The sequence below is a fragment of the Malania oleifera genome, chromosome 1 (assembly GCF_029873635.1).
Source record: "Malania oleifera isolate guangnan ecotype guangnan chromosome 1, ASM2987363v1, whole genome shotgun sequence".
Classification (NCBI taxonomy): domain Eukaryota; kingdom Viridiplantae; phylum Streptophyta; class Magnoliopsida; order Santalales; family Ximeniaceae; genus Malania; species Malania oleifera.
In genome coordinates, this window is record NC_080417.1 from 64467733 (window position 1) to 64494803 (window position 27071).

The 27071-nt window shown below is 35.6% G+C and overlaps 1 protein-coding gene across 1 annotated transcript; it reads right to left on the reverse strand.

Moving 5' to 3' along the window:
- Nucleotides 1–1132: 1132 nt before the first annotated feature.
- Nucleotides 1133–26680, reverse strand: LOC131156438 (callose synthase 5). The gene is made up of 42 exons (XM_058110135.1): nt 26491–26680; nt 26226–26326; nt 19393–19514; nt 19146–19242; nt 18899–19009; nt 18669–18797; nt 18479–18571; nt 18095–18186; nt 17850–17976; nt 17596–17733; nt 17431–17507; nt 17264–17342; nt 17056–17181; nt 16836–16950; nt 15146–15480; nt 14514–14566; nt 14340–14400; nt 14179–14260; nt 14048–14097; nt 13832–13918; nt 10485–10607; nt 10280–10371; nt 10089–10176; nt 9843–10003; nt 9132–9255; nt 8929–9023; nt 8695–8818; nt 8454–8605; nt 7974–8083; nt 7760–7885; nt 7616–7684; nt 6587–6776; nt 6314–6425; nt 6116–6235; nt 5931–6046; nt 5722–5805; nt 5125–5237; nt 4820–5049; nt 3111–3908; nt 2348–2398; nt 2032–2217; nt 1133–1686 (listed from the first exon to the last, which is right to left on the reverse strand). Exons 1-42 carry the CDS (start codon nt 26669–26671, stop codon nt 1456–1458), a joined length of 5751 nt encoding a protein of 1916 aa, XP_057966118.1. The 5' UTR covers nt 26672–26680; the 3' UTR covers nt 1133–1455.
- Between the last annotated feature and the right edge of the window lie 391 nt (nt 26681–27071).

The window sequence follows — 27071 nt, forward strand, 5'->3', positions numbered from 1 at the left end:
TCAAACAATGCGGCTGATAAGCTGACAAAGTCGATCACGAAGGACAAGTTCAAGCATTGCTTGGACTTGATCAACATCTCCAAGTACTAGACAAGAGACGGACCCAATCTATAGGCTCGGGGTGGAGCAGTGGTTATGCTTTTAGATTTCCAAGGTGGTGAATATTCACCAAGGTGGAGATTGTAGGGGATGTGACTCATATTTAGATCGGATCACATATACCATAGAAAGCTACGTGAAGTGAGGGACAACGACATGAGAAAAGGTTTCAAGCAACATGCAGAAGGACTCTAGCTCAGCAGAAAATTGTCGACGATTTGGCTAAATCGTTGATGGTTTCCATCGGCACAAATTACGTGTTTTGAATTCGGCAGCAGCTTATAGATTGGGATTATCTGTAGGTTTTTCCTCCGGGGGATCATTATAGATGTAGTTTATGTTTACTAGAACTCTTCTATAGGCATTGGGTTCATACTTAAACAATATTGTAACCCAAAAGTGTAAGCTTTGACATTGTTCATAGTGAAAATCGAAGTGTTGCTCCCGTGGAAGTAGGCTATTGCCGAACCACGTATATCTTGTGCGTTCTAGTTGTGTTTTTCTTGTTCTTATTATTGTTTGATTGCTTCTTTAGTATATTTCATCATTGAGTGTTTGCATTAGTTATTGTTGAGTGATTCGTGATTGGTTGTGTGCTTCCACTACGCGTGTTCAAGTTGGACGAAACACTAACATGAGCCTTCTAATTTTATTCTTCTTTAACCTATAAGCCTTAACCCTTAACCTACATTACAATTTTAATAGAATTCTTGACCAGATTGGTCCAATGGCCTTTATCTCAATATTTGTCAAAGTAGGACGTTAAGTCTAACTATAATAACCTAATCCTAAGAGGGGAATGTAGGCCTCTTGTTGGTTTCAAACCATAAGTTTGGTTCTAAAACCATAATGAGAGAGTTATAATCCATCTCATATTAGAAATGTCACACTATCACCAAGTAATAATTTGAATTCAAGTTCTAAACATAGAAAAAACACTTATATTTTCTTTTTCTATCATGATTGTTATATTATGCTCTAGTAAGGAGGAAGAATTCAGTAATGATTATTTTGGAAAGAAAGAATTGAGTAATGATATCAAAAGAAATATGGTAAATTGATAGCGCTTTGCATATAAAACATAGACCGAAAGAATTGAGTATTGATATCAAAGGGAAAATGGTACATCGATTGCACTTTGCATATAATACATGGATTATACGAATTTTATTGACAGTTATGAGGGACTTGGACCATCAAGAGAGAGAGAGAGAGAGAGAGAGAGAGAGACTGTTTTCTTCTGCATGGTATGAAGTTGCATCCAAAAGCTGAAACTGAGATCACGCTCTGCCCATCTGTGCACTTCGTAATATGTGATATCTGAACGTTGCCGCGGTGGAGTGGGTATAGTTGCATTTACTTATGCTTCTTTCCGCCAGCCAGAATTCGTTGGATCTGAAGCCCTCGGCTAAAGGCTTGGTTGAACAGCAGCCTGGTCTGGAACTCGGACACAAATGGAAACCAGGCCAGGATAGCCACTGGCGTAAATATCGCCAGTCCCATCATGTACTCATACCCTCTTGCTAGAGCTTTAGCGGAACCCCACATTCCAAAGGCCTTCACCAGTGGCTTGCATGCTTGTGCTATCTGATCATATACAATGCCAGCATCACACGAACCTTGCGTTAATTTTAACTTCCAATTCAAAAATATTCAAAGTGAATATAGTAAAACTATGATAATACAATCTCAATTAGCTGAAACCAAATTGAGATTCAAATATTTTCTCAAATATCATGAATTTCACAGGTCCGTAATTTTAAAATGGCCATATGCAAAGAAGAATAAAAACGCTGTTCACAATTATTTGTCATACAGAGAGAGAGAGAGAGAGAGAGCTAACATATTGATAGGTTAGAGGGTTCTATTATTTTGGGAGCTAATAAATTGAAGATACCGAAAACATATTCTGACAGGAAGAAGCAAATATACCTGCAGAAGAGCCCATCCAGTTGGCATGAAGGCCAATAGACTCGCAAAGATATCTCCAACTGTGAGACTCAGGAAGCCAAACAGAATTCCAAGAGTAACAATGAACCCAATGAACAGGAACAGTTTGAGAAGTCTGAACATCAGCTGGAAATCTGCACTGAACTTTTTTCTACCCATGGACACAATCTGCATTTGAAGGATGGATTCATCAGTTCATGAAACAAATTTTAGAACCATGTCTAGAATCAGATAATTCAGTGTCATTTGTTCTCATAACGATATCAAACACAAAGCTATGTCAAAGTCTGGCACTGACCTTCAAGATGATCATCACAGCAACAATGACCAGCCAAGACAGACCATAGACCTGGGAAACCAGCACACAAAGAAAAAGTTATAACGTGTTATTGGCCTTTTTTTGAGGAGGGAGGCACAGTTGTAATAGACAGAGTCTTGATGGAAACAACCCATAATTGAACAATCATCATTTGTGTGAGTTGGTGGGGGCCGTGCACACATGCATATGCATGTGCATGCACATGTGAGAAAAGGGAGAGGGAGAGCATATTTTAGGCTGGATAGGTCATACTAGCATAGCAGTATCTCCCCAAACATGCAACGGAAATAACCATGTAAGAATCTTTTGGATGAATGAACAGCAAAAACTTTTCTATTGTTATTATTACCTTTTTCCTTTTATTGTTTTTTCATTTCAGAAGCTATTTTTCGATCATAGTAAAAGTAAGATGTGGTACCAATGTTTCAGTAGAATATCAGTAATTCAAAACAGAGAAAGCCAAATGTCAAATAAAGGGGACACAAACTGAAACATCCAAATTTGTAAAACATGTAGAAAACTGATGTATAAGACATCGAAGAGAGGAGATTTACCCTGCATTTGAAAGCCTAGATTTGAAGCTTTGCATTTAGAATTGGGTGGATTTGGACAAAATTCAACTCAAAATTGTATCGAATTTCATTTAAATGCACACAAATCCAAATCTAAGGCCCGAAATCCACGTTCCTAAACATTACCTTAGAGAAAGAAAAAGGTTTCAGTAGATAGCTTATGTACTTACAACAATGCTCTGATTGCCATTGGCCACATTTAGATGATACACAATTCCATACTGATAGAGAAAGAAGCGCAGAGAAAGGATAATCTCCCAGAACCGTCCTAGAAAGCCAGTGTGCTGCAGGTGCTCCTGTTCCTCATCCCACCAGGACTCCCAGCTCTTGTTTGCTGGCACACCAATACCACCCCTGCTGCTTATCCACTTGGACCAATCATCCCAATCATCCACTATCTTCTGCCATTCAAATCCTGATGGGTTAAAAAGAAAAGGACCAAACAACCAAGAAACCACTAGGAACCACATTGAACAAGTGAGTAGGATATAAGTGGTAGAATCATTGGCTGTTGACCCATAAATTTGGTAAGCTACAAGCAATATCATCAGCTCCAGCCCTTTCACAAAATGACTCCTTGAATACATCCTGTAGTTATCAGCAAACTTCTCGTGCTTTACAACAAAACCACGTCCAGTTGCTCTGTACTTGGCTCCACCATGCAGGACTGTGCGTCCAAAATAATGCAACTTTGTCCCGAGTGAGAAAGTGAAGAAAACAGCTGCTAGCTGAAGCTGCATGATAATTATGTCACCCAAAGCTGTTCTGAACCCTCTCTCTAGTCCCATCTCCATAACCATGGGCAGAGCCATCAGAAGACCTATTTGAACAAGGGACTGCGAAGCCATGGCTGCTTTTAGAGGATCATCACCCTTGGCCCTTGCAAATTTCACAATTGCCTTCTCCAATCCACTCAATGACAGGTAAAGTTTTCCATACAGGAAAACATATACTGTAAGGACAACCATCTGTAAAATAATAACAAAGAGTTACCATTAGCTAAACAAGATGTGAGGACAAGTAATGTCTAACAAACAAAATTATTTGCCTTCGTAAACTTAAAAATTGACACCTTCCAAAAAAAATATGAAAATAAAAAGTTTAGAAGGTAATCCTGCATTGAAAAGTTCCTTCATGACTTGGGGACGAGCCCATCCAGGTTAACAGTTGACCTTGGAGTGCACGACATAAAAGTCCCCAATAAACAGAAGCAAACAGCCAAACCTTTTTAAAAAAATTAAGATAGTCTCAAGGAGGGATTAAGCAAAGAAAAAATAAACTTTCCAAAAGGTTCTCTGATTTTATGCCAGCAGTTATGAAAGTTAAAGGTGGTTACTTGTAGAAACAAAAATGCCCTTCAGGATGAACATTTTTAATGGGTCCTCTAGATTTCTCCTACAGCTATGCCATTTCATGACATTTTGTCAAAAGATATAGTGGCACTTCAGCGCAGATAATAAACCAAATAAATAATGGAAACAATGTGCTTAGACAAACAACACATGACAAAATTATATAAACTTAGATGGTGCTATTTCTACATATAATGTACTAGTTTGACCCCTTTTTTTAATTTAGATTCTTTCAGCTGCCCTTGACTTTATGTTAAGAGTTACTTTTGTAACTAATTTTCTTTGCCCTTTTACAATTGGGATCTCTGACTGAGTAGCAAGCATAGGTGCCCTACTCTAAAATAATTATGTATATCCCAAAAATGAGAGTTCTTGTAAACTAGTTAACAAAATATAGGATACTAATTTCAGCTTCTTAAGTTCACCAGGCCTATTTCCTGTTTAGATTTAATTGTTAAAGAAGGCAGCTCATACTGAAGTTTCCAATTTTCGTCAGCTTTCAAACTTATGCATATAGCAGTAATTACCATTGAGCTGACATAAAATCCAACTGTGGTAAAATAACATGACAGCATGCGGAAAAAATCGAAACGATGGCCTAATCTGTAGATATCCCGGCTGAGTGTCTGTTCCCCATTACCACAGGCCACTTTTGCCTCAAATAGTGAGATTTGATTTAGACCGACATCACGCCCCTTCCCAACCTGGATGTACTCATGGTGAGTAACATTGCCACGCCGTAGTGTGGAGTTGAAACCTACAGAGGGAAAGCAAATATCATGAACACAAAATTGAATATTTCGCTTAGAAAGTAGATGTTTCAGATTAATACCTGCGAAGATGTCCTCACTAAGATTGATGCCTCGAGAAGCCTTGCTGATGCCACCACGTGTAATGTGGAAGATTCTATCGAACACATCAGGATGACCATAGTGAAATCGAACCCTAAAGCAAATAATACAATATTTAAGGACTAAAAAAAATTCTGCAACCGTATTTATTTAAAATGACACCCAATAAAGAAAAGCAGTGGTGCAAATTGGTTTTATTCCATGCACCTAAACACAAGATATATGAACTTAGGCCTAAAGATGAAAAACACACACATGCAGAGAGAGAGAGAGAGAGAGAGAGAGAGAGAGAGAGAGAGAGAGAGCGAGTGAGTTAAATTCTATAGCATGATAGAATTTGGAGCTTTTCCTAGACACTGACTACTTTCTTAAGGGTGTATTGATATCTTGTATGATTCTGTACAGAAGTAATTATTTCGTCAAGAAATAATGCCATTGTGATATACAGTCTAACTCCAACTACAGTAACACCAAATACTCTTCTGCCATTCAAGATGAGCAAGACACCTTATAAACTTCTCCTGGAATTAATTCCCACTTGCACAGCTAAAGAAGGTATAAAACAAACGAATACATACTTCAAAGGTCTTGCAAGAACTCTTTGGCCAATAGTCACAAAGCTCGTTTCTTGATTTGACATAAACCAAGCCAAAGAAGAGACACTGCATTGCAGATGTAATGTCATATCAGTTCAGACGTAACATGATGTCACTTATACAATTAAAATCACAAGATTCAAATATAAAACAACGTGGAGATAGAAAATAGAAAAGTTAACTAATCCAACCTTCCAGTGAAGATATGCTCACGAACACCTAAAATTGTAGGTGGACGTACTCCATGATCCTCATTAAATTCTTCCAGAAGATTGCGCATTTTAAAGGCTTCTTCCAAGTAATTGTCCTACAATAAGAATTGCCAGATTGCATCATTGCAATTGACACAAAAATATTTCAAACTGCAACAGCTTACCTGGTTCATGTCAATCGTTTGAAGAGCTTCTCCTCGAGTAAAAATGATAGCATGGTTCTGATTTTCAGGCTTCCCTTCTCCTACCTTTGCTGAACCCGGCAATTTTATGCGGTAGATTTCCTTTAGGAAATACAAAGAAGCAATCAATATTTGTTGCACAAGAATGTTGATATTTTTCAGAGTTGAAAGGATGATTACCTGATCCAGATTATCCACAGCTTTAACCAATACAGAATAATATACCTTCTGTACTTTTCCACCTTCTCTTTCTTCAACTTCATCAATATATGCTACACGGAGAGATGGATTACTGCATGTGAAGCACCAGAAATTAATTCTTGAACAAATCATAGAAAAACTGATGGATTACTGTATGAGAAGCAAAAGACACAAGTTCTTGAACCAATCATAGAAAAACCTCAAAAAATTTTAAATTTAAGGACAACCCTACTGACTTTATCAGGAACATACTTAACCATCAAGTTGAGAATGTCCGTTGCACGGCGATCTCCACTCCGTTTTTGATTTCCATAGTTCTGACAAGTAGCAACATATGTGAATTTCATGTCAGCAACAGCCTCCAGTTGAGCATACAAGGACCTCTGACTTTTCTTATCTTCCTCTGATGGAACCGTAACAGCTTTGTATCCTTCTAGTATCTCTGCTCATTTGACATTGCAAAGGGTCCGAAAAGCACACAATTTACTTCACAAATATGACCACATTAATACAACCGACAATAGTTTTCCATGGGCAGCAAGGCTGTGAAGCACATTTGAAAACTACACATGGAGGTCAGTTACTTCAACTATGAAGGCACCAGCTATATGCTTCACATGTGTTATGCTATTTTACACAAGAACCCTCATTTTTTCAAAAATAAATAAAATAAGGGATCCCATTAAAATGGCTTTTTATTCAATTTGATGTCAACATTATAAACTAATTTACCAAGCTTGGTTAAACCAGGGCAGAAGAAAAGTATATTCTCTTTCTTGTTTGAAAAACAAATATAAGGCTCCAAAGCTAAAGTACAGAAGAAAAGTTATATTTTCATCCCGATTTGAATAACATATATAAGGGTCCAAAGCTAAGGTAGAAAGATAATTTTCTGACTCTAGACACATCAAGAGATCCTTTTATTTTTTGTTGAGATTTGTTTTTCAACTCTCCCAGTTTCCCAGATTAGTCCTTTAAACAAAAAATAAAAGTTGTATTATTCTTTTTCCATCGAAATAATGCAAGTTACCGATTATACTTTTGATGCCATCATCTAATTCTGCTCTTTGCTTTTAACTGTTTTGGATTTAACAGGATATGGTACTACAAATGCATCCACTAGTTCAGTTTGATAGTTCAAATGTTTAACATTATGCAGCATAAAATGGATCCTCTTTTTGATTCATTTATCTAAACAGCAGTCTACAAAGGCTTAAGCAGCAAGAAAATAAGATCTCTCTCACAAAACACTTGTGAGAAATCTAAAATTCTTTTACTTACCTCTCTCATTTGCCAAGTCAAGAAAAGCTTGAAGCTTCAAAGCCCTTCGGTAATACATCATCCCTCTAACTGCAATGCTGGTTTATATTAGTAATAGAGGCAAACAGTGACAGAATTTAACAGAGAAAATAATGCGTCAGCTACCTGTTCTGCAAAGGGTCTGCCCTCTCAGGGAGACCCAATGACGAAGCTGCAAAATGTTCTCTTCATTTTCCCAAATTTCAACCTCTTTTTTACAATTGAGTCGCTCCATAAAGTTGTTCCATTCATCTGACAAAGTACAGTGGCATTAATATACTTTTAAGTTCTTTGAACACAAAACTTTGCAGGAACTGCGAATGCATATAATATTTGGTACCTGGGAAGATTTTCTGCAGGTAATATATGATTGATATCCCATCTTCATTCTCCAGCTCAAGGTCAGTTTTAGAATAAACAGTCTCTTCACTGTAATATGGAGTCATGACACTGCAAAACACATGCAATGATATTGTGAACACTGGTGAATTAAAACTCAGAACTAATTCCTGTGCAATTCAAGATATAGTCAATGAGAAGGCAAGATTAATAATTCTTGTGCAATGCATATGGCATGGTGCAATTTTATTTACAGCGAGAAAGAGAGAGAGAGAGAGAGAGAGAGAGAGAGAGAGAGAGAGAGAGAGAGAGAGAGAGAAAGAGAGAGAGAGAGAGAGTTGTTAAAAGGCCTCAAATTAATTTTAACTAGCGTATGAAAGAAATATAATGAATGAAACTGCCAACAATTACTTATTTAAAAAGAATAAACGAAGGAAATAATGGAAACTCTATTCCAAACTACTGGAAATGTGAGCAAGACCTGAATGATAGCATTTTACGAACTCGAGGAGCACGTGGCATATCCATGAACAATGAATTTGTAAAGAATGCAATTCTTCTACGTGCTTCGAGGTTTGTTGGCACATCAATTGCAGATTCTTTGACCGTCAGAAGGAGATAGAGGCGTCTTATCTAACAGTAAGCAAAACAATGTAACACTTTATCAGAAAACTAATGGTTCGGGTGGGGGAGGTAAGAGAAAATCCTTGTCCAGTAACTACCTGCTCTTCCCATTGTGCTGTAACTACTGGAGGGAACACTATAGCAGGTTTAGGATCAGTACCAGCAAAAATTTGCCTTCTAGGGACAGAATCCTTGCTACCATGTCCAAGTTCTGCCAATTCCCTGAAAAAAAAATGGACACAAAATAAAACACTCACTGAAAAAACTCAGGATTATCATGCCAAACCCTATGAAAAATCTGGTTCAATTAAAAATCAATGCTGTTCACCAACCGAATCTCATTCACCATCATGTCACGAGTAACTACTTCTAACATATCTTGGAGCAATAGCACAACAGTATCTCGCTTGGACGGATCGCCATCTTTCTGCAACATGATAGAAACTAAGTCTCAATTACATACATAATAATGAAGAAAATATGAATAGCCTAAAATATCCTGTAGATGTGGTTTTTGCTCTTCCAAAGGACTCACCAAAATATCAACGAGCCCCACAATTTTCTTACAAAGAGTAGGTAAGGAACCTGTCCGGAAATTCACAAGAAATGTATTCTTGGAAATGTTATTTTCAATTTCTTTAATAATGATCCCGATTATCCTGGAAGAAGGAAACTACAGTTAGCATTACTAGTAGTGACATAAATGAATGAAAATGGAAAAATATGCTAACAAGAATCAGAAAATCACAGTTGATAAATTTTTATGCTTCTCCAATTACTTAAACCCAGTTTCACAAAAAGAAACATAGAAACAAAAGGATGATATTTTTTTTTTTCTTTTTCCCTATTTTTTTTTTATTTTGGGGGAAGGGAGGGTGAGATATTTTTGTTCAATACTTAATTAGACCTGCATGACATAATGTGAATCTTCAGATTTCAATCCTATAGTGTTTGTTTGAGGATCAGTAGGAGTTAAGAAAAACATGCACAGCAGTCATGAGGTGAGTCAATCCCAAAGAGACACGAATTGTTGTATAGCATGTGTATGAAACATTGGAAGAAAGGCTTAGTATACAGTTTCTTTTCCTGAACTTTGTCAAGGAAAAATACACGGCTGTAGATATATACATTTTCTGGAAATTAAAGTTTCACTGAAATGATCAAACATCAGGAAAATGGCGAGTGAAATGATACCAAAATTGTTTGACAGACAAAGTACCAGGAGAAAAAAAAAAAAAAAAACAACCTTTTCTCATTTTCTCCGACAACCAGAGCATTCAGGACAAGTTTGAAAGATTCGTAGCATTCAATCACAGCACATTTCATATATTCATCTGCACATATACGCCTCCAAAGGTCAGAGTCTCTGGATCGAAATTGAGCTGCCATATCCAATGCTATTGGGATCTGCCAAGATAGATGGACAATCAGCAACAAAAGTAGGTAAAAGTAATTTATTAAAATAAACTTGTTTGTAGGAGCCTAAGCTGACCTTGCTAGCAAGCAAAAAGGGCGGCCATTGAATTATTTTCAGGCTAGGGTCTGATGAGTAAGGCACTAGCAAGAGATCCATCTCCCTGGATTATAAATACCCAGTTCAATTTCAATGTGATATATTTCCAGCCCCAAATGGGGAAACCATAAACAAAACAACAAAAAATTTTGGCTGAGGGGCTTTTCCTGTCACTTAGGAGGTCTTCTTCACGGAAACTACATATTACTTCATTCCATAACTGAGCAAATTTTGCAGCTTCACTTCTTCTGCTTGCTGTGACCTGTACAGGTGCAGAAATTTGGTTGACACATATTTACATGCATGGTGTGTGTGTTTTTGTATTCTTTATTCATTTTTAGCATGTGCTTTACTGGCATAAACACAATACACAACCTCGGTAAAACGCTTTGAGAATGAAAATCCTCTTTTCTGTGTCTTATCAGAAGGCACCAAATGTGTGTTGAAAGCACCAGGTAGGGACTGGAACCGTGACCTTAGCATGCCAAGAGTTCGTATCTGTTATAAAAAAAAAAATGAATATAAACATTAACCACCTCAAAGAGTAAACATCAGAATTTACTAGAGCACATGCTGTGTGTGCAATTTACTATATTAATTAAAAAATCCATGTCCACCCAAGTTCTCCAATGACTTTTTTTCAGGGGGCAGAAGCCATGAACAGATCTGACTCATCTAAGCTGTGGCAGTTATATAGATCTCACAACCTTTGTTAATTCAAATATATCAACATTTAGTCATCTTTTGTGTCTTTAGCCATTGGTCTTGACCAACGATTTAAAAGGCAAAGGCTTAAGGCAAAGTGTTTTAACCCTTAAGAGGTGAGGCATAAACCTTAAGGCGTTGGGGTGTGAGCTTTTGGGAATTTGTTTATAAGACAAAATTATGTAAATAAGTTATGTATTATAAAAATTTTTTAAAAATTTAAGAAATCACAAATATAATGTAAAAAAAAAAAATTAGATACACTTTGCAAACTACTTGTGGCCATTCAAAAATTTCTAACTTGAGTACATGACTTAAATCATAACGAGATAGCTATACTATAAAGTTCAACTATTTTCATGATCTAAGATACAACTCTCAATTATTTTGGAAAGGATGAGGTTCAAGAGTTCTAGAAACCAATTCATATTATGACATTCCTTATATACAAACATATATAAACATGTAGTTAAAATTTTCTAACCAATTCTAACTTGAGAATCACACAGCCAAAATGCACAAGCCTCAAATAAAAATGTGAAAAGGGCATGCCTTTTGTAAAAATGCATAAGCCTCAACAAGTAATGCATTAGCCTTTTTGGAATTTGGTATTTTCAATTGAGCCTTAAGGCGTTTTAGGCATGCCTTGCCTTGAGGCGAACCTTGATAGAGCCTTTTGAAACACTGGTCTTGACCAAGCACATGAAGTCCGTGATTTGAGAAGCTTTAGGAACTCAAAGAAACCAATCCCAAATATTTGGTAGTATAACCACATGTCACGATCCCACATCGGATGTGTGCTAGGGAGATCGTGGGCTTATAAGGATGATTTGGGCTCCAACTATGTACGATGCCTTTTATCAAACAAACCCGTGAGACAAGTGGGCCAAAGCGAATAATGTCTCATCTGAGTTCAACCTAAGACCACTACATTTGGTATCAAAGCCACCCTAAGTGTACTATTGTATGGGTGGATCCTACACAGAGGTATAAGAATGGTTTGGGCTTCAACAATTTGACATCTTTTATACGACAAACACCTGAGGCCAATGGGCCAAAGCGTGCAATACCTTACCGGGGTTGAACCCAAGACCATTACACCATGCATAATTTGCTGAAGCACCAAATATCATGCAAACAAGGTCTATATAATCTACTAGAAAAAAGATTAAAAAAAATTAAAAAAATAAAAATGAATAAAGAGGTTCTATATAAGTCTACAGAATTTTTTTTTTTTTTTAAAGGTCCTATATTAGTCTATAGCTGAATCTATTTGATGTCCTGCCCGTAATGTTTAATGACTACTTATGGAGCAGAAAAAGCTCTAATGGAAGCCAGAACAAAATAAATTCATTTGGAAATAACAACAACAACAACAAAACCAAGCCTTTAGTCCCACTAAGTGGGGTCGGCTATATGAATCTTTTTCCGCCAATTTATGCGATCATGGACAATTTCTTTTGATAGATTCAAGGATATTTATCCTTACTTACTATCTCCTCCCAAGTTATTTTAGGTCTATCCCTACCCCTTCTACTACCCCCCACAGTAATTAAGTCATTCTTCCTCACTAGTGCACTATGTGGCCTACATCGCAAGTGTCCATACCATCTAAGTCGTCCCTCCCTTATCTTATCTTCTATAGGAGCTACACCTAACTTACCACGAATATGTTCATTCCTTAATTTATCTTTCAATGTTATACCACTTATCCATCTAAACATTCTCATCTCGGCAACTTTTACTTTTTGGATATTATATTTCTTCGTCGCCCAACATTCCGATCCATATAGCATAACCGGTCTTATAGCTGTCCTATAAAACTTCCCTTTCAATTTTAAGGGTATTCTACGATCACATAGTACACTTGAAGCACTTCTCCATTTTACCCAACCTGTTTTAACTCTATGCATTACATCATCTTCAATTTCTCCTTCAGCTTGCATAATAGATCCAAGGTATCGAAATCTACAAGTGCTATTTATTTCTTCATCATCAAGTTTAACTTTGTCTCCAATATTCCTCTTATAATTACTAAAATTACATTTCATATATTCTGTTTTATTTCTACTTATCTTAAAGCCTCTCGATTCCAAAGCTTCTCTCCATAATTCTAACTCAACCTCTATTCCATCCCTAGTTTCGTCAATTAATACAATATCATCTACAAACAACATACACCATGGAACCTCCTTTTGAATACTCATAGTTAATTGGTCCATCACTAAAGCAAAAAGATAAGGACTCAAAGCAGATCCTTGATGTACACCTATGGTAATTGGAAATTCTCTAGTTTCTCCATCTATAGTCCTTACACTAGTCATTACACCATCGTACATATCCTTAATGACATCGGTATACCTACAACATACACCCATTTTTTATAAAACCCACGATAGAACTTCCCTAGGTATCCTATCATATGCTTTCTCAAGGTCAATAAATATCATATGCAAGTCCTTCTTCTTTTCCCTAAACTTTTCCATTAATCTTCATAAAAAATAAATAGCTTCGGTGGTAGATCTCCCAAGCATAAAACCAAATTCATTTTCTAAGATTTTCGTTTCTAACCTTAATCTTTGTTCAACTACCCTTTCCCATAGTTTCATCGTATGACTCATAAGTTTAATTCCATGATAGTTATTACAATTTTGAATATCTTCTTTATTTTTGTATATAGGTATTAAAGTGTTTTTCTTCCATTCATAAAAACTATAAAATGGTATAATCCAACCAACATTCCACATTTCTCTTATCTTTATTTTGAAATTAAAGTCCCTATTAGAGCCCAAAAATTTTATGTCAACAAAAGCATTTTGCAAGTGAAGAAGCCAACTAATCTGGTTCTGCCAGGGTGTTGTGCTCCTGAACAAAGAGCAAACAAGTGCAATAATGGTATGCAAACATTTATTATGCATGAGATATATGGCACATTATCAAAACATCAGAGAAGTTGATTGAAGAGTATAAAGCCAAAAAACATATAAGGAAGAAACTCAAGCACAAAATGGGATTACCTCCCCTAGACGATCGAAGGCCCCAACAACACCGCCACACAAAGTTGAGAATATAGCATACCAAATTTGAGTGTCCATGAAGTAAACCTGCAAAAATATGGTCATTTAAGTGAGGACAGGACATCAAGAAAAATATATAACTGTTCATTCTGCAGCTGCATGCATGGAGTGACAATAATGTAACCAACTAAACAAAGAAATAATAGTAATACACACCAAGATCACTGGTGCCCAGAGTGCAATAACTGCACCATAGTTGTTTCTGGCTGCATTGACAAGACAAATGTTCAGACTGAAAGTACATATTTAATCAAAAGCAAAAGAGAAGAAACGAAACAATTTTATACCTTCGGGAAAAAATTCATGCCAAGAATATTGTACCCGGCGAATATTCATTATATCTTTTGTTGGTTTCACCAGAGGTTTGATCTAGGTAAAATGTACAAAGGGTTAAACCAGAATCCAACTACCCATTTAATTTCTGAGAACAACGATGAACTACAATTACCTGGATTAAGTAGCTGACCGTAAATTTGGAGCACAGAAGTAGCAACCAGAAAAGAGTATAACTATTGAAAAAATGGTTGACACAATGAAACAAAATTCAACCAAGTAAATAAAGAGTATATTTTAACAGTACAATATTGGAGTAAAATAAATCACTGTTCCTTGTCATACTCACTTCAGAAGTGCAAATTGACTTTCGTGCATTCCTCTTCCAACATATATCCTTGGCTGCAATTAGTCAATAAATTAGTTGAAGAGATGAACCAGTACTTTAGTGCAGCAAATAATAAAAAGGAACTGAATGCAGAACATTCAGTGATACTAATCCAGCAATAACATTAATTTTTCAGCTGTCCTCATGAAGCAGGAAACCAAAGAAAGTATAATTTTCTTCTCATAAAGCAAGATTTTTTTTTTCGTTTTTATTTTTTTCTTATGCATAATATAGAGACAAAAAAATGATTTGGAGCTAATATAAAATGCTAAATATTCCTAACATTAGCTGCAAGAGTTTAAATCCCATATTCGACTGCTCACAAATAAAACCAATATTGATGTACTTTACTCCATTAAAAAGTCTGCTTGTGACTTGTTTTCTCCATTTCATACAAAACAGCCCAAGCAGATGTTTTTGGCAAATACATCAAACATTGATAATATGTGATTGCTTTGCCTTAGCCACATGTCTGATCTATAAATCATACACAATGTACTTCCTAATAAAAAATTACATGCATTTGAATGAAAACTTGACATGGAACATTAAGACATATGCAGAAGAGACATGTAGCTAAGTGACATGAATACCTGTGACCACCACAAGAGAAACCTTATTATATGCCAGTCTGAGTTTTCAATCCAGCGTCGAAGCATTGGAAATATAAACAACAGTGCTGCTAGTACATTTGGCAACAAGTATATTGCCACAGCCATGATATATAAAGGAGGAATTCCCTTAACTTGACCAAGAAATGACAGCACATCTTTGATTGTGCCAGTAAACGTTGAGAAGGAATGCACATAACATAGTGGAAGAATAATGGTCCATGCAAGGCTAACAAGCATCTTAAGTAAATTTCGGAGGACGTCAGTGAATCTCCATCGATGAAAGGCCGGGAAATTCAAAACCAAGTCTAAAACACCTACAATCAATACAAATGCAATGAGCAAAAGAACTGAAAGTGGTACCAAACAAATGTATACATTTTTTGTGTACAATTTTTACATTGAGTAAAACAGAAAACTTTGGGAATAGAGCACTATCTTATATTTCATGCCAGTACCCCACTATAAGTTTAGGAATATATCCATACTTGCATCCACCTCTCTATCTCTATCTCTCTCTCTTTCTCTCTCTCTCTCTCTCTCTCTCTCTCTCTCTCTCTGTATGTGTGTTCTTTGCATGTGTGTAAAACATAGACACTTTTAAAGCATGAGTATATGTTATACTAGTCAATTTGTCTTGGTTAATTTATGCTTCAGTATAACCTCTTCTAAAGCTTCAATTGTTACCAATAACCAATGTGTTAAGTGTTATCAATTTAGCTTCTAAATGTGATAAATATTGGTGATAGAAATACTAGGTGCCTGTTTAAAGTTGTGGAAAATAGTCTTTTTTTTTCTTTTTCTAGAGTTTCTAAAAAAAAATTACAAAAATTTGGTCTTGTTTTCCAGTTTTCCAAAATTTGTATAGAAAAGTCGGAAAAGTATAGCATATACTTTTTTTCAAAAGTATAAAATTTTTCAAGGTATCATCAATATCCATAGTCGACATACTCTCCGATAAAAGTTACCAAAGCATAGCAAGGGTCCCTTTTCTAAATTAACAAACAAAAGCTGCCTTTTTGCCTCAATTTATGCAACTAAGATGTTTTCTACAACTTCCCTTGCACTATGCCCTTACAAATGTTAGCAAACCAGCAAGAGTCCTCTTTTATAAGCTTCCAAATAAAAATTGCCTTTTTGCCTCAGTTTTCACAGCAACAAAGACATTTTCTTCATCTTCCCAATGTCTTTTTGCCCTTTATACCATCTTAGATTGAGTATTTTCATTAACATAGCATACACTATGTCACATCTCAACTGCACCACAAAATAGTAACAGAAAAGAGTTTGAAACTACTGACACCTGAGCCAAAGTAATCATGGCTCAATTTTTTAAGGTTGTTTTTGCATTCGTCACCATTAAAAAGATATCTATGTGAGCTTTTGCTCACTGCTGAACTTTAGAAATAAAAACCATCAGTGGAATTGGAATTTGCCAGACCAAAGGGTCATCACAGAAATTGTTCTTTTTTTCATTAAATTAGTTGTTGTAATAGGAACAAAAATTCCAAGAATTTCTCTGAAATTTAAAAACTTTTATGCTTCCACTGGTTAGCCTGATAATATAAACAACAAAAAGTAACGTGCAGCTATAAATATCTGAATAAACTAATGATCATGATCCAACCTGAACATGTACACATTCACTAAGAATATTATACAAATAACGTACTTTGAAGAAAGCGAAGAAAGGCTGCTGTGATGAAAATACTTGAAATATGGTACAGGACACTCTTCTGAAAAATATCCAGTAGCGGAACGTCCGCCCATGCAACAATTACCATTACCTACAGGAAAAAAGTGCAAAAAGATTATTGAGACAAACACCCATACAGCCATAGTATAAAAAAATAAAGTCAATGCAGTATTTCTACACTGTTGCGACAAAGTACCTGCAAAGCCAGTATATAGAAGGTCCACAAACGATCAAAGCTTCGGAAGATGTGCCAAAATGTTCTGGTCTCTACAAAATTAGATTTCCCTGTGCTTCCAGATTTTCTACGGGATGCTGGTCTTCCCTGGCAGAACCGTTATACTAAGCAGAGTGCCAATAAACAAATTTGAACACAGCTGGTGACTATGTTTCAAACATAAGAGTACCTGTGCTAAGTCACGAGTTGACTTAAAGAAATTGCCATCATCACGCATAGGCCAACCTAGAGAGAAACAATCAGATGACCTGGACATGTAACAATATAAAAAGTTAGGCACATGAAGAGCTGAAAGCACCAAACAAGGTCTTGATGAGTTATTGAACATTTACAAACCAGAAATACTCATTTAAATCATCATAATTGCACCAAGCCGAGTGGGGAGCCGTTCCATTTTTACTCTTCTGAGCTTCCTGGAATATTATGGGGAACAAGCACTCAATTATGTCAAAAACAGAACCTGAAATTGAGAACTGTGTGAAAGCTTCTTCTGGAACTCACCTTCTCAATTACACGATATAGGGGCGTTATAACCTTACGCAGGAAAGATTCATCATCCCCTCCATAAGATGGCTTAATGTTTTCCCCAGTAACGATGCTGACATTTCCAGCCAACAGGCCATGGAGTTCATAGGCCATCTGAACACATATCAAAACATTGTTATAGGTAATGTACTAAAGAATACATAATGTATTAGACTAGGAGTAGAAGAAGACAGGAAGGGAATCTAAGCAAGTGAACTATCAGAACTCACATTATGAAAAATATAGCATAGGCATTCTGGCATGAAGCGAATATTGGCTGCCTCACCCCAGATAAGAAGGTAGAGGCCCATGTAAAGTATTTTTCTTTGTTGAACTTCTTGTTGCCCTTGAGGGAGCCTACAAACAATGAAATCAATGCTTTAGCATCAGAACTGCCAGGTCACGGACAAGAAGCTCAAAATATAAAGTCTAATATAACCAGTCAAATAGAGAAGGAAGATGAAGATTGTCTCACCGTAAACTGTGTTTTCGTCCCAAAAATTTGCACCAGGTTTTGTAGTTTTTGAAAAGCTTGTTCATAACTGCGTCAACAGCTCGATCATCCAGCTGCATTGGAGAAATAGATTTAGCACCTTCCAATTGTAGAGAATGCAGGACAAATCACGGCAAAAAAATGGTCATATGTAAATGACATTTTGACAGGAATAGCCAACCATTACTTACTGAACGCAGGCAGACATATCTAAATTCAGCAAAAAACTCAGAATGCAACACAATAACATTTTAAATTATTTAAATCTGGCAGGATGGTATCACCAGTGTGCCATAAAGTAACCAAGATTGATGAAATGACCATTATACAAAATAATTTCAATTTGGAGGATAGATTGGCACTTGCTTTGTTAAGAGGCTCGGGCTTGGGATGAAGTCTTATGTGAACATTAGCAAGTAGCAAAATCAAATGCTCCCTCTGGTTCCTGACATTGTCTCTCTGCAAAAACATTTTTTATATAAATGTATTAGATAATGCTTAGAAGTTCAATATATCTCAAAATTATCAATATCTCATCCATTAAACTAATACATGCCTGAAATCCAAACATGGCTCTTAACCAATCAAGAAGATCTAGATCTCCTGCTTTCTGCCTGTGCTGCTCAAATGAAGCAGGCCAGTTCAAGCCTCGAGTATTCCATAGCGCAGCCACACCAGCCTTAACCTGGTGTTGTAAGAAGGCAAGCAAACACATTCATATAATCTCACAAGCAGTAAATTGCTTACATAGGCAAATGGAAAGAACAACACAATAAAAATTAACACCTCTTCAAGTTGCATGATAGACTGGGATGCCCCAGCAGAGTCCAGGGGCAGAATGTTATATGGTGCATAGATTTCCTTCTTTTCTTGCACATCTCTAGCAGCTGCAATAATCTGTTCAAAAGGAATACAATGCAGATATCATTATTGCAATAAATTGCGCATAATGCAACAAAGGCTTTATAAAGAAACACGTAATAACTGCTTTTCGAGACAAAAATGCAAAGGAGCAACCATAAATAGGACTAACCTCAGGAGCAACTTCCTCGACTTTTTCAGTCTTGTTAACTGCACAAAGCACTTCAAAAAGCACCCCAGCTGTTTGGTAGGCTTTGCCCAGTTGCGCTCTGCAGAGAAATTTTAAGATGGTGATGTTGATAATGATGATGATGATATAATTTACTTTTTACTTTGAGCAAGAAATATCATTAAAAAAGAAAAAAAAAACATATGAAAGAGGCAACGAGCTGAAAGCACAACAAATATTTATGAAATACCTGTCCGCCTGCTCTCCCTTGTCGAGTGCTCTAACGTAGTGCTCGTAGTATTGCTGGTAAAAGCTCTCAATTTCCCGGGCATCCGTCTTCTTAACACGAGAGGCAAGACTAGACGCATTGTCCTGATATAAGAAAAGCAAGTGCTCATGCCTGTCAATTATCAATATCTAAACATGCCTTCAAATTCAACACAAAGTGCTTATAATAGAATCGCAAGTGCCCGTTTGGGAATCTAGTCAGATTCGAAACTATTTTGACGCTATGTTTGAGAGGATGAACTTTGAGGCAATATGAATTTGAATTTACTTCATTTGGCTGGGCTTCAGTAAAACTCAAAATAAATCGGTACTACATTTCATCTTAATTGACACAACTCCAAATTCAAAGCTCAAACTCCCTACTTGAAACAATGGGTACGAATAATAAACAGCGAAAAACTTGAACAGAAATTAATAAATTGTCCAATTTCGGACAAATAAACCTCTAGATTATAACCTTTTTGCACCAATTGTGTGCACATAAACCTCTGGATCAAAATGTCAGTTTATACCGTGGAAGTTGCCAAATGGCCAATTTCAAAGCTCACAAAGAAAACAAAACGACCAAATCCAGCAAAAATGATTCGATTTCGTACTTTAACTTTCTCTTCAAAAATGATTTTAAAATTTACAAATGAATATTAAACTCTTTAACTTAAGAATAAGTTCGCATTTTTATTTTTAAATAAAAAATATTATTTATATTCCAGATTCTTACTTCAAACCTATACTTCCTTACATGATTTTTTATGTTTGATGCTTCCTTGATGTGCTATGTTACATACTGGTATTGCTCGTTAATTTTTCTTTTGATTTCAATTTAACAATTTATGAAAAAAAAAATCACATCGCATGAGATATCAACTATCCAAATAAAAATTATTGTTTGCAAAATTCCATAAAAAAAAAAAAAAAAAAAAGAATGAAAAATAATAGTAAATTAATGTCTATCTACCTAGTGAAACTAACCCCCTCCTCATTTTTATATGCAAGGTTCCTTTAAAAAAAAGACTCAATAATTCTGGTAGATTATATCTATCACAACTATTTCAAGCCTATTCAAATTGTTCTCGTAGTCATCAAAGGACTTAAGTATTAAATATTCTTCCCGAATTTTTAACTTTCCAATAGAGATATTTTTTGTCTACATTAATCACAACAACTAAAAACAAATAATATAAATAACATAATAATACAAATAAATATGGTACAATTACTTATTTTTACATTACTGTAGTAAAATGAAAAGTAGAAAACTTAAACGACATCTGATGATCATAGGCTTGTTAGGTGATATGTTATCTTGATGTACTTTTGTAATAAGAGTGTATGCTTTATGATGGAATTTAATGACTGTTTACATTATTTTGATCTCTTTGATTTATCAAACACGAGCTCTCATATGTCATGGTGCAATGGTTATAAAGGGGTGGCTCGTAGTTGGGTTAAGCTTAATCGAGTTCTTATTAATAATATTTTTTCCAACTTATATGGTTCAGCTAAATTCAAATATCTGAGTCGGAAGTCCTCAAATCATAGTCCTATGGTGATGTATACAAATACGTCATTCTCTTTGTATAGCCTTACCCCATTTCGGTTCCTTAATATGTGGAGTTTATATGATTTGTTTTTGTCGTGTGTTAAAGATGTCTAGATCAAGAATGACTCAGCTTCGAGTCTTTTGAAACTTACTATTCGTCTTAAGAGAACTTAAAATCAGCTGCAATTAGGTTTTTCTGAGGAGATCGAAACCGATTACTTGACTACTAAGTTGGAGATTCAGGTGTGGGAGAATAGGGAAACATCTTGCCTAGGACAAATTGTAAAAAAAAAAAAATGGTTGATTGAGGGGGATAAAAATTATAAATTCTTCCATTCAGTTATCAATTAGAGACGGAATAAGGGCCATATAGACCGTATGGTTTTGAATAACGTGAGGATTTTGGATGGTGTGGAAGGAATACATAATGAAGCCGTTACATTTTTTTCAGAATTTTCTCTCAGAGGCTTCAGTGGTTGAACCTTGTGATTTCTCCGAGTTAATTCAAAGGCAGATTTTAGATGCGGATAATAATTTTCTCTGCACCGATCCAACGAAAGAAGAAGTTAAAAAAGCAGTGTTCTCTATTCCCAAAGAAAGCAGTCCAAGACCAAATAAGTTTGACTCAGAATTTTATATTTTTTGCTGGGACATTGTTAAAAAAGATGTCTTTGATGCGGCAAATAATTTTTTTCAGGGCACTCCTCTTTCCAGGTTCTTTTCCTCTTCGTTTATTGTTTTAATTCCAAAGATGGACAATCTTTCTAGTTTTGATAAATTCCAGCCTATTAGTTTGTGCTCTGTGGCTTATAATATTTTTTCCAAGATTATTGTTTTTAGGCTAATTGAGATTGTTTATAAGTTGGTCTCCCATGAGTACGATGCTTTTATTCCTAGGCATAGTATTTTTTAGAATATTACGCTTGTATAGGAAATGGTTCTTTCTTTGCACAAAAAAATGGCTGGCAGCAATGTGATCGTAAAATTGGATATGGCTAAGGCTTATGACAGAATGAATTGAAATTTTCTTCTGGAGGTTCTAAAGGCTTTTGGTTTCTTTAAAAGGTTTTACAAGCTCATAAAAAAATTGTGTGGAGTTTCTGTGGTTTTCGGTTATGATGAACGGAACTTTTAAAGGGTTTTTTCAATCGACTAGAGGCTTGAGGCGAGGGGATCTACTTTTTCCTTATTTATTCATCATAATGGAGGAGGTTTTGAGAAAGTTGCTTAGGAAAAACTATGAGACAGGTCGTATTTGACAATTTAATCATCCAATTGGGGCCCCTTTGGTTTCGCATTTGCTTTATATGGATGATATTCTTAGTTTTGCAAATGGTGGGAAAAGGTCTATTAGAAATTTGATTTACACTCTGGAGATGTATGAGAAGTGGTTGGGTCAAAAAGTCAGCAAGACAAAGTTTGTGTTATTCCTTTCGAAATACATTACTCCTACTCGGAAACGTGGGTTATTGAGAACCACGGGTTTCATGGAAGGTAAATTCTCAGTTACGTATTTGGGTGCCCCTTTGGTTTCTGGAAAATTGTCTTCCAGGATCTTGGAGCCTCTTGTGGAGAAGATTAGGAAAAAAAATTGTAGAGTAAAAATTTAAGTTGCTCTCGCAAGGTGGAAAATTGATTTTATTAAGACATGTGTTGTCTAGCGTGCCGATACATTTGATGTCGGTTATTAATGTTTCACAGGTTACATTTTCTCGCATCAACTTTCTTCATGCTAATTTTTTATGGGGAGAGGTGAAAGGTAAAAGGAAGATTCATTGACGCTCTTGGGAGAAAATTTGTAAACCCACATCGAAAGGATTGAGAGATCTTAAAGAAGTCCAAAAATCGTTTCTCATGAAATTTGGCTTCAAACTGCTCACTTCTAAGAATCTATGGTCAGGTTTTTTTAGGGCTAAATATTGCAGAAATGATCGTTAATTAATAAGGAAGTGGAGACCAAATGATTCATGGTTCTGGAAATGAGTGATGGCCACCATTCTGGAAGTTATGGATAATGTTAAAATTTTGGTGAGAGGTGGGAATTCTTCTTTTTGGTTTGATAGGTGGCTTACATCAGGCCTGTTAGCGGTGCACATTGAGGATATTTCGAACAAGAAGTTGTGTATTAAGGATTTCTGGTTGAATAACAACTGAAACTCTGATTTATTAATGGAATTGGTTAGGGTCGACAAAACAATGGAAATCTTACATAATATGCCAACTGGTAAAAGTGGTCAGGATATATTCATCTAGAAGCCTGCCTCTGACAGCAATTTCTCTACAAAAACGGCATGGGAGGCAGTGAGGAGTAAAAGTGATAATTTTGAGTGGAATGAGTGGTTTTGACATTCTCTATTGCCTAGAAGAATTTCAATGTGCTTATGGAAAGCCTAGTTTAGATGTTTGACAGTAGATGATAGAATTCAGGCAAAAGGAATATCGATGGCTTCGGCTTGTGATTGCTGCATGCAGAGAAGTTAGGAAAACATTGATCACATTCTTTCTTTAGGTGAGGTCGTTTAAGAGATTTGGCGTCGGGCTAGTGTGGTGTTGGGGATTCCTTTTCAACGGTTCATTCCCTAGAAAAATAGAATTGCAAACTCGCTCCACTATGCTCGAAAATTATCTATTAAAGGTATTTTAATCGGTCTGATTCCATGTTTGATTACATGATGCCTCTGGAATCGAAGATGCAAAGTGAGAATGGAAGGAGTTTACCAAAGTGCATATCAAACGTGGAGAAGTGCTCAATACTGGATTAATTCTTTAGCGGAAAACTCTAATTCTTTTTGAAAATTGAAGATACCAAACATTACGATTTTGAAAGAGTTTCAACTTCAGCATCGGGGAGTTTGCACCAGGCTTGTAAAAATTATCTCGTGGGTTAAACCCCTAGCAGATTGGATAAAATTTAATTGTGATGGGAGCTGTAGGGGCAATTCGGGTACTTTAGGAGGTGGAAGAATCATTTGGGACTGCCATGACATGGTGAAAGCGGTTTTTTCAAACTATTTTGGCAATGGTATGAACAATAGTGCGGAATTAGAAGCAATCCTGAAAGGAATTCGTTTATGTAAACAACTAGTTATTGAAAGTGACTCGAAAATTGTTGTTGATTGATTTCGGAAAGGTAGATATACCTTGTGGTATCTTTGGAATTTTTGGGAGGATTTTATGGCAAAGTTAGAAGTAGTGAATTTCATGGTGATCCATCAATATTGGGAAGACAATAGTGCGACTGATTTTCTCTCTAGAGAAGAAGAAATGTGAAACAATGTCATCTACGAAGAATAACATATTTTACCACGTTCTCTGAAAGGTATCATTTGGATGGATAGGTTGGGTCTCACTTCCCTTCGTCATTAGTTCATCATCTCAATTTTTGTTTGGTTGGTTTAGATTTTTTGATTTTAGTTTATTTTATTATTTTTATTTTTGCTAAGCCTATTTAGATTTGTTTCTTATTTAGCTTTCGTTGGATTTGTAGTCCTATTTTGGTTGGTTGTTGATGTTACTTTTGGGAGGCCTTTAATGTCTTTTTTATCTGTAATCTCCCAATGATTATCATGTAACCGCAATATTCCTCCGCTAAAAGTGAGGGTATATTAATAAATAATTGGAGGTGTCGCCCTCCTTTAGTTAAAAAAAAAAAAATGCTCAATAACACAAGTCTGTGATAATACGGATTAGAACCAGTCAAGTTAAAATAGTATCGGTACGAGTTCATGTTATAAAGCATGTCTAATATGTTCTAGGTACACCTCCTATCATTATTATATAATATAAAATTGTGCGTCTCATCATATTATAAGTTGGACTTTTCATGTGACATTTATTGTTCAGTGTGTGATGGGAGAGTATGACGGAAGAATCACACTGATCTTTTGAACGATATAATTTTCTTTTTCGGATATTAGAGTCTAAAATTCCCTTATTTATGTAAGAATTTTGTAATTAAAATGACATTATAACTAATGCATGTGTCTTTGAGTAATACTTCTAATATTTAATAATTTTTAAATGAAAAAAATGAATAAGTATTTTGTTACAAATATTGGTGATTCTTTTGATAAGCTAATACTTTTCATCCTAATTCGGTTTCAAAATTTATTACATTTTAAATAAAATAAGAGTAATGCATGGTTCATGGATAGAAGTCAAATATATATATGTAATATAGAAAAATATTATATATCTCTTAATTAACCAACAGCTATATCATTTTAAAATTTTAACTAACTCGTATATTTGCCCAATAATTAATTCATAACTCACTCATTAGCAAAATATTTTGTGTTATAAATATTTAACATCATAAACTTACAAAGGATCAATAAAAAATTACTTGATCAAATATAAAAATAATTGAAGACATGGATAATAAATTTAACCAAGTCATAAATATATAGAAAAGTAAAAAATTAAAATTAAATAATTATATAAAAATAAAATAAAAACATATTATGCACACATCTGTCCAATTGTTAGAAATAATTATAAAGCTTTAAGTTTTTTTGGAAAAAAAAAAATTATCTACAGATAAGAACCAAAATAATTTAAGAAAAAATTATTACCCATGATAAACTCCTAGTTAATATTATTATTTTGACAAAAAAAAATACTTATATGAAAAATTAAGATGTAACATACTAAAAAAGGTCTTTAATAAAAATGGATAAAAATGAGTATAAACTAGTAGATAAAAGATGATTTATGACCAAGCGTTATATTTTTTTCATTTAATTTAAGCTCATATCGGCATACCTATCATCTCGTACAATCTTTCTAATTATTTTTTCTCCTTTCAATGTTTAAATTCAAAAAATCGAACATAAAAATCTCAAGTTATGTCGATGTTCTTAAAAGGTTATCTAGTTTTGATAATTCAAAAATAAATAAATAATAGAGGTAATAAGTCATTTATAAACACATTTCCTTTTAACCTTTTGTTTTTATTTTTTTTTTAAATCAAATCCCAATCAGTTAATCACTTAGAACATTTAATTACCAAAAAAGACCGTCTCTGTGTCAGCATTTAAGCAAGCCCAACACAGCCTCGAGTCTCGACTGTTTTCTTTTTCGTTTGTGACTGCTCGTCAGGAAGCACCTTGGGGGGTTTGAAACAAGCTCCCCGTCCAAAGAATATTTGACCCAGGCTACCCAATTAGATATTGAAACGTTGTGCAGCTCACGTACTCGCGAGCATACCAGATACTTTCTCTTTCTAACGGAATAACAAGAAACAGAAAGCTTACCCGCTCTAATCGCTGCAGGAGAGCTGTCTTGAATTGCCGCACTCCACGACCGCTAGAGTTTGGATCTAACCTATGCGCTTTTTCGAATGCATAGAATCGACCTTGTCATTTCAAAAAGAAAAAAAAGAAACACTTTCAGGAAACACATTACACATTAAACTAATGAACGGAACGCTCTCGGTTAATTAATTAATTAGCTACCAAACCATTAATATTGTACTGCCCGATCGATCATATCGATGGAAGACCCCATTGATCGACTTACAGAGATAGGCGACGCGAGGACGCTCCTGCTCGATCTCGGTGGCCACACGGAGGATTGGAGCGATGGAGCCGAGCGAGGACGGAACAACTTCGTTGTCGAACACCTCCAAGGAGAAAGTCGTAGTGGCGGCGCTGCGCGAAGGCCGCCGCGTCAGGCTCTGCGGGCCGGTGTCGGTCGACATTTCTGTCACCGCAATCCCTTAATGCCTCCAACTATCCTTACCTGGCCAGTAGTACTGCTATCTGCACCAAGAACATAAATGAAACCAATTGCATTAACAAAATTAATTGGCTACGGTGATCTCAAACTCATATTCTTCGAAATTTACAAGAAATTAAACTTCCAGAATATTGATGCAATCATCATAAATTCATCGAGCAAGATACGCAGTCGGAGACTAATGCATGCTGACGAACGAAACAATTAATACTAACATTTCAAAATCAAGAACGAATGGAGATAAAAATATATATGGTTCTTGAGACTTACGTATGTTCTTTGTAATTTCTTTTAGAAGTGATTTTGTGAGCGCCTTCGTCTATTGGAATCATAAAGAACCAAGATACATATAAAAAAAAATG

Excerpts from the sequence above, each read along its gene's own strand:
- LOC131156438 (XM_058110135.1), bottom strand. The coding sequence starts at position 26,671 with ATGTCGACCGACACCGGCCCGCAGAGCCTGACGCGGCGGCCTTCGCGC. Across the intron at positions 6,777-7,615 it reads TGACTTGGCAAATGAGAGAG|AGATACTAGAAGGATACAAA; the intron begins GTAAGTAAAAGA and ends TCAAATGAGCAG. Across the intron at positions 5,238-5,721 it reads GTTCTTGCAAGACCTTTGAA|GGTTCGATTTCACTATGGTC; the intron begins GTATGTATTCGT and ends TATTTGCTTTAG.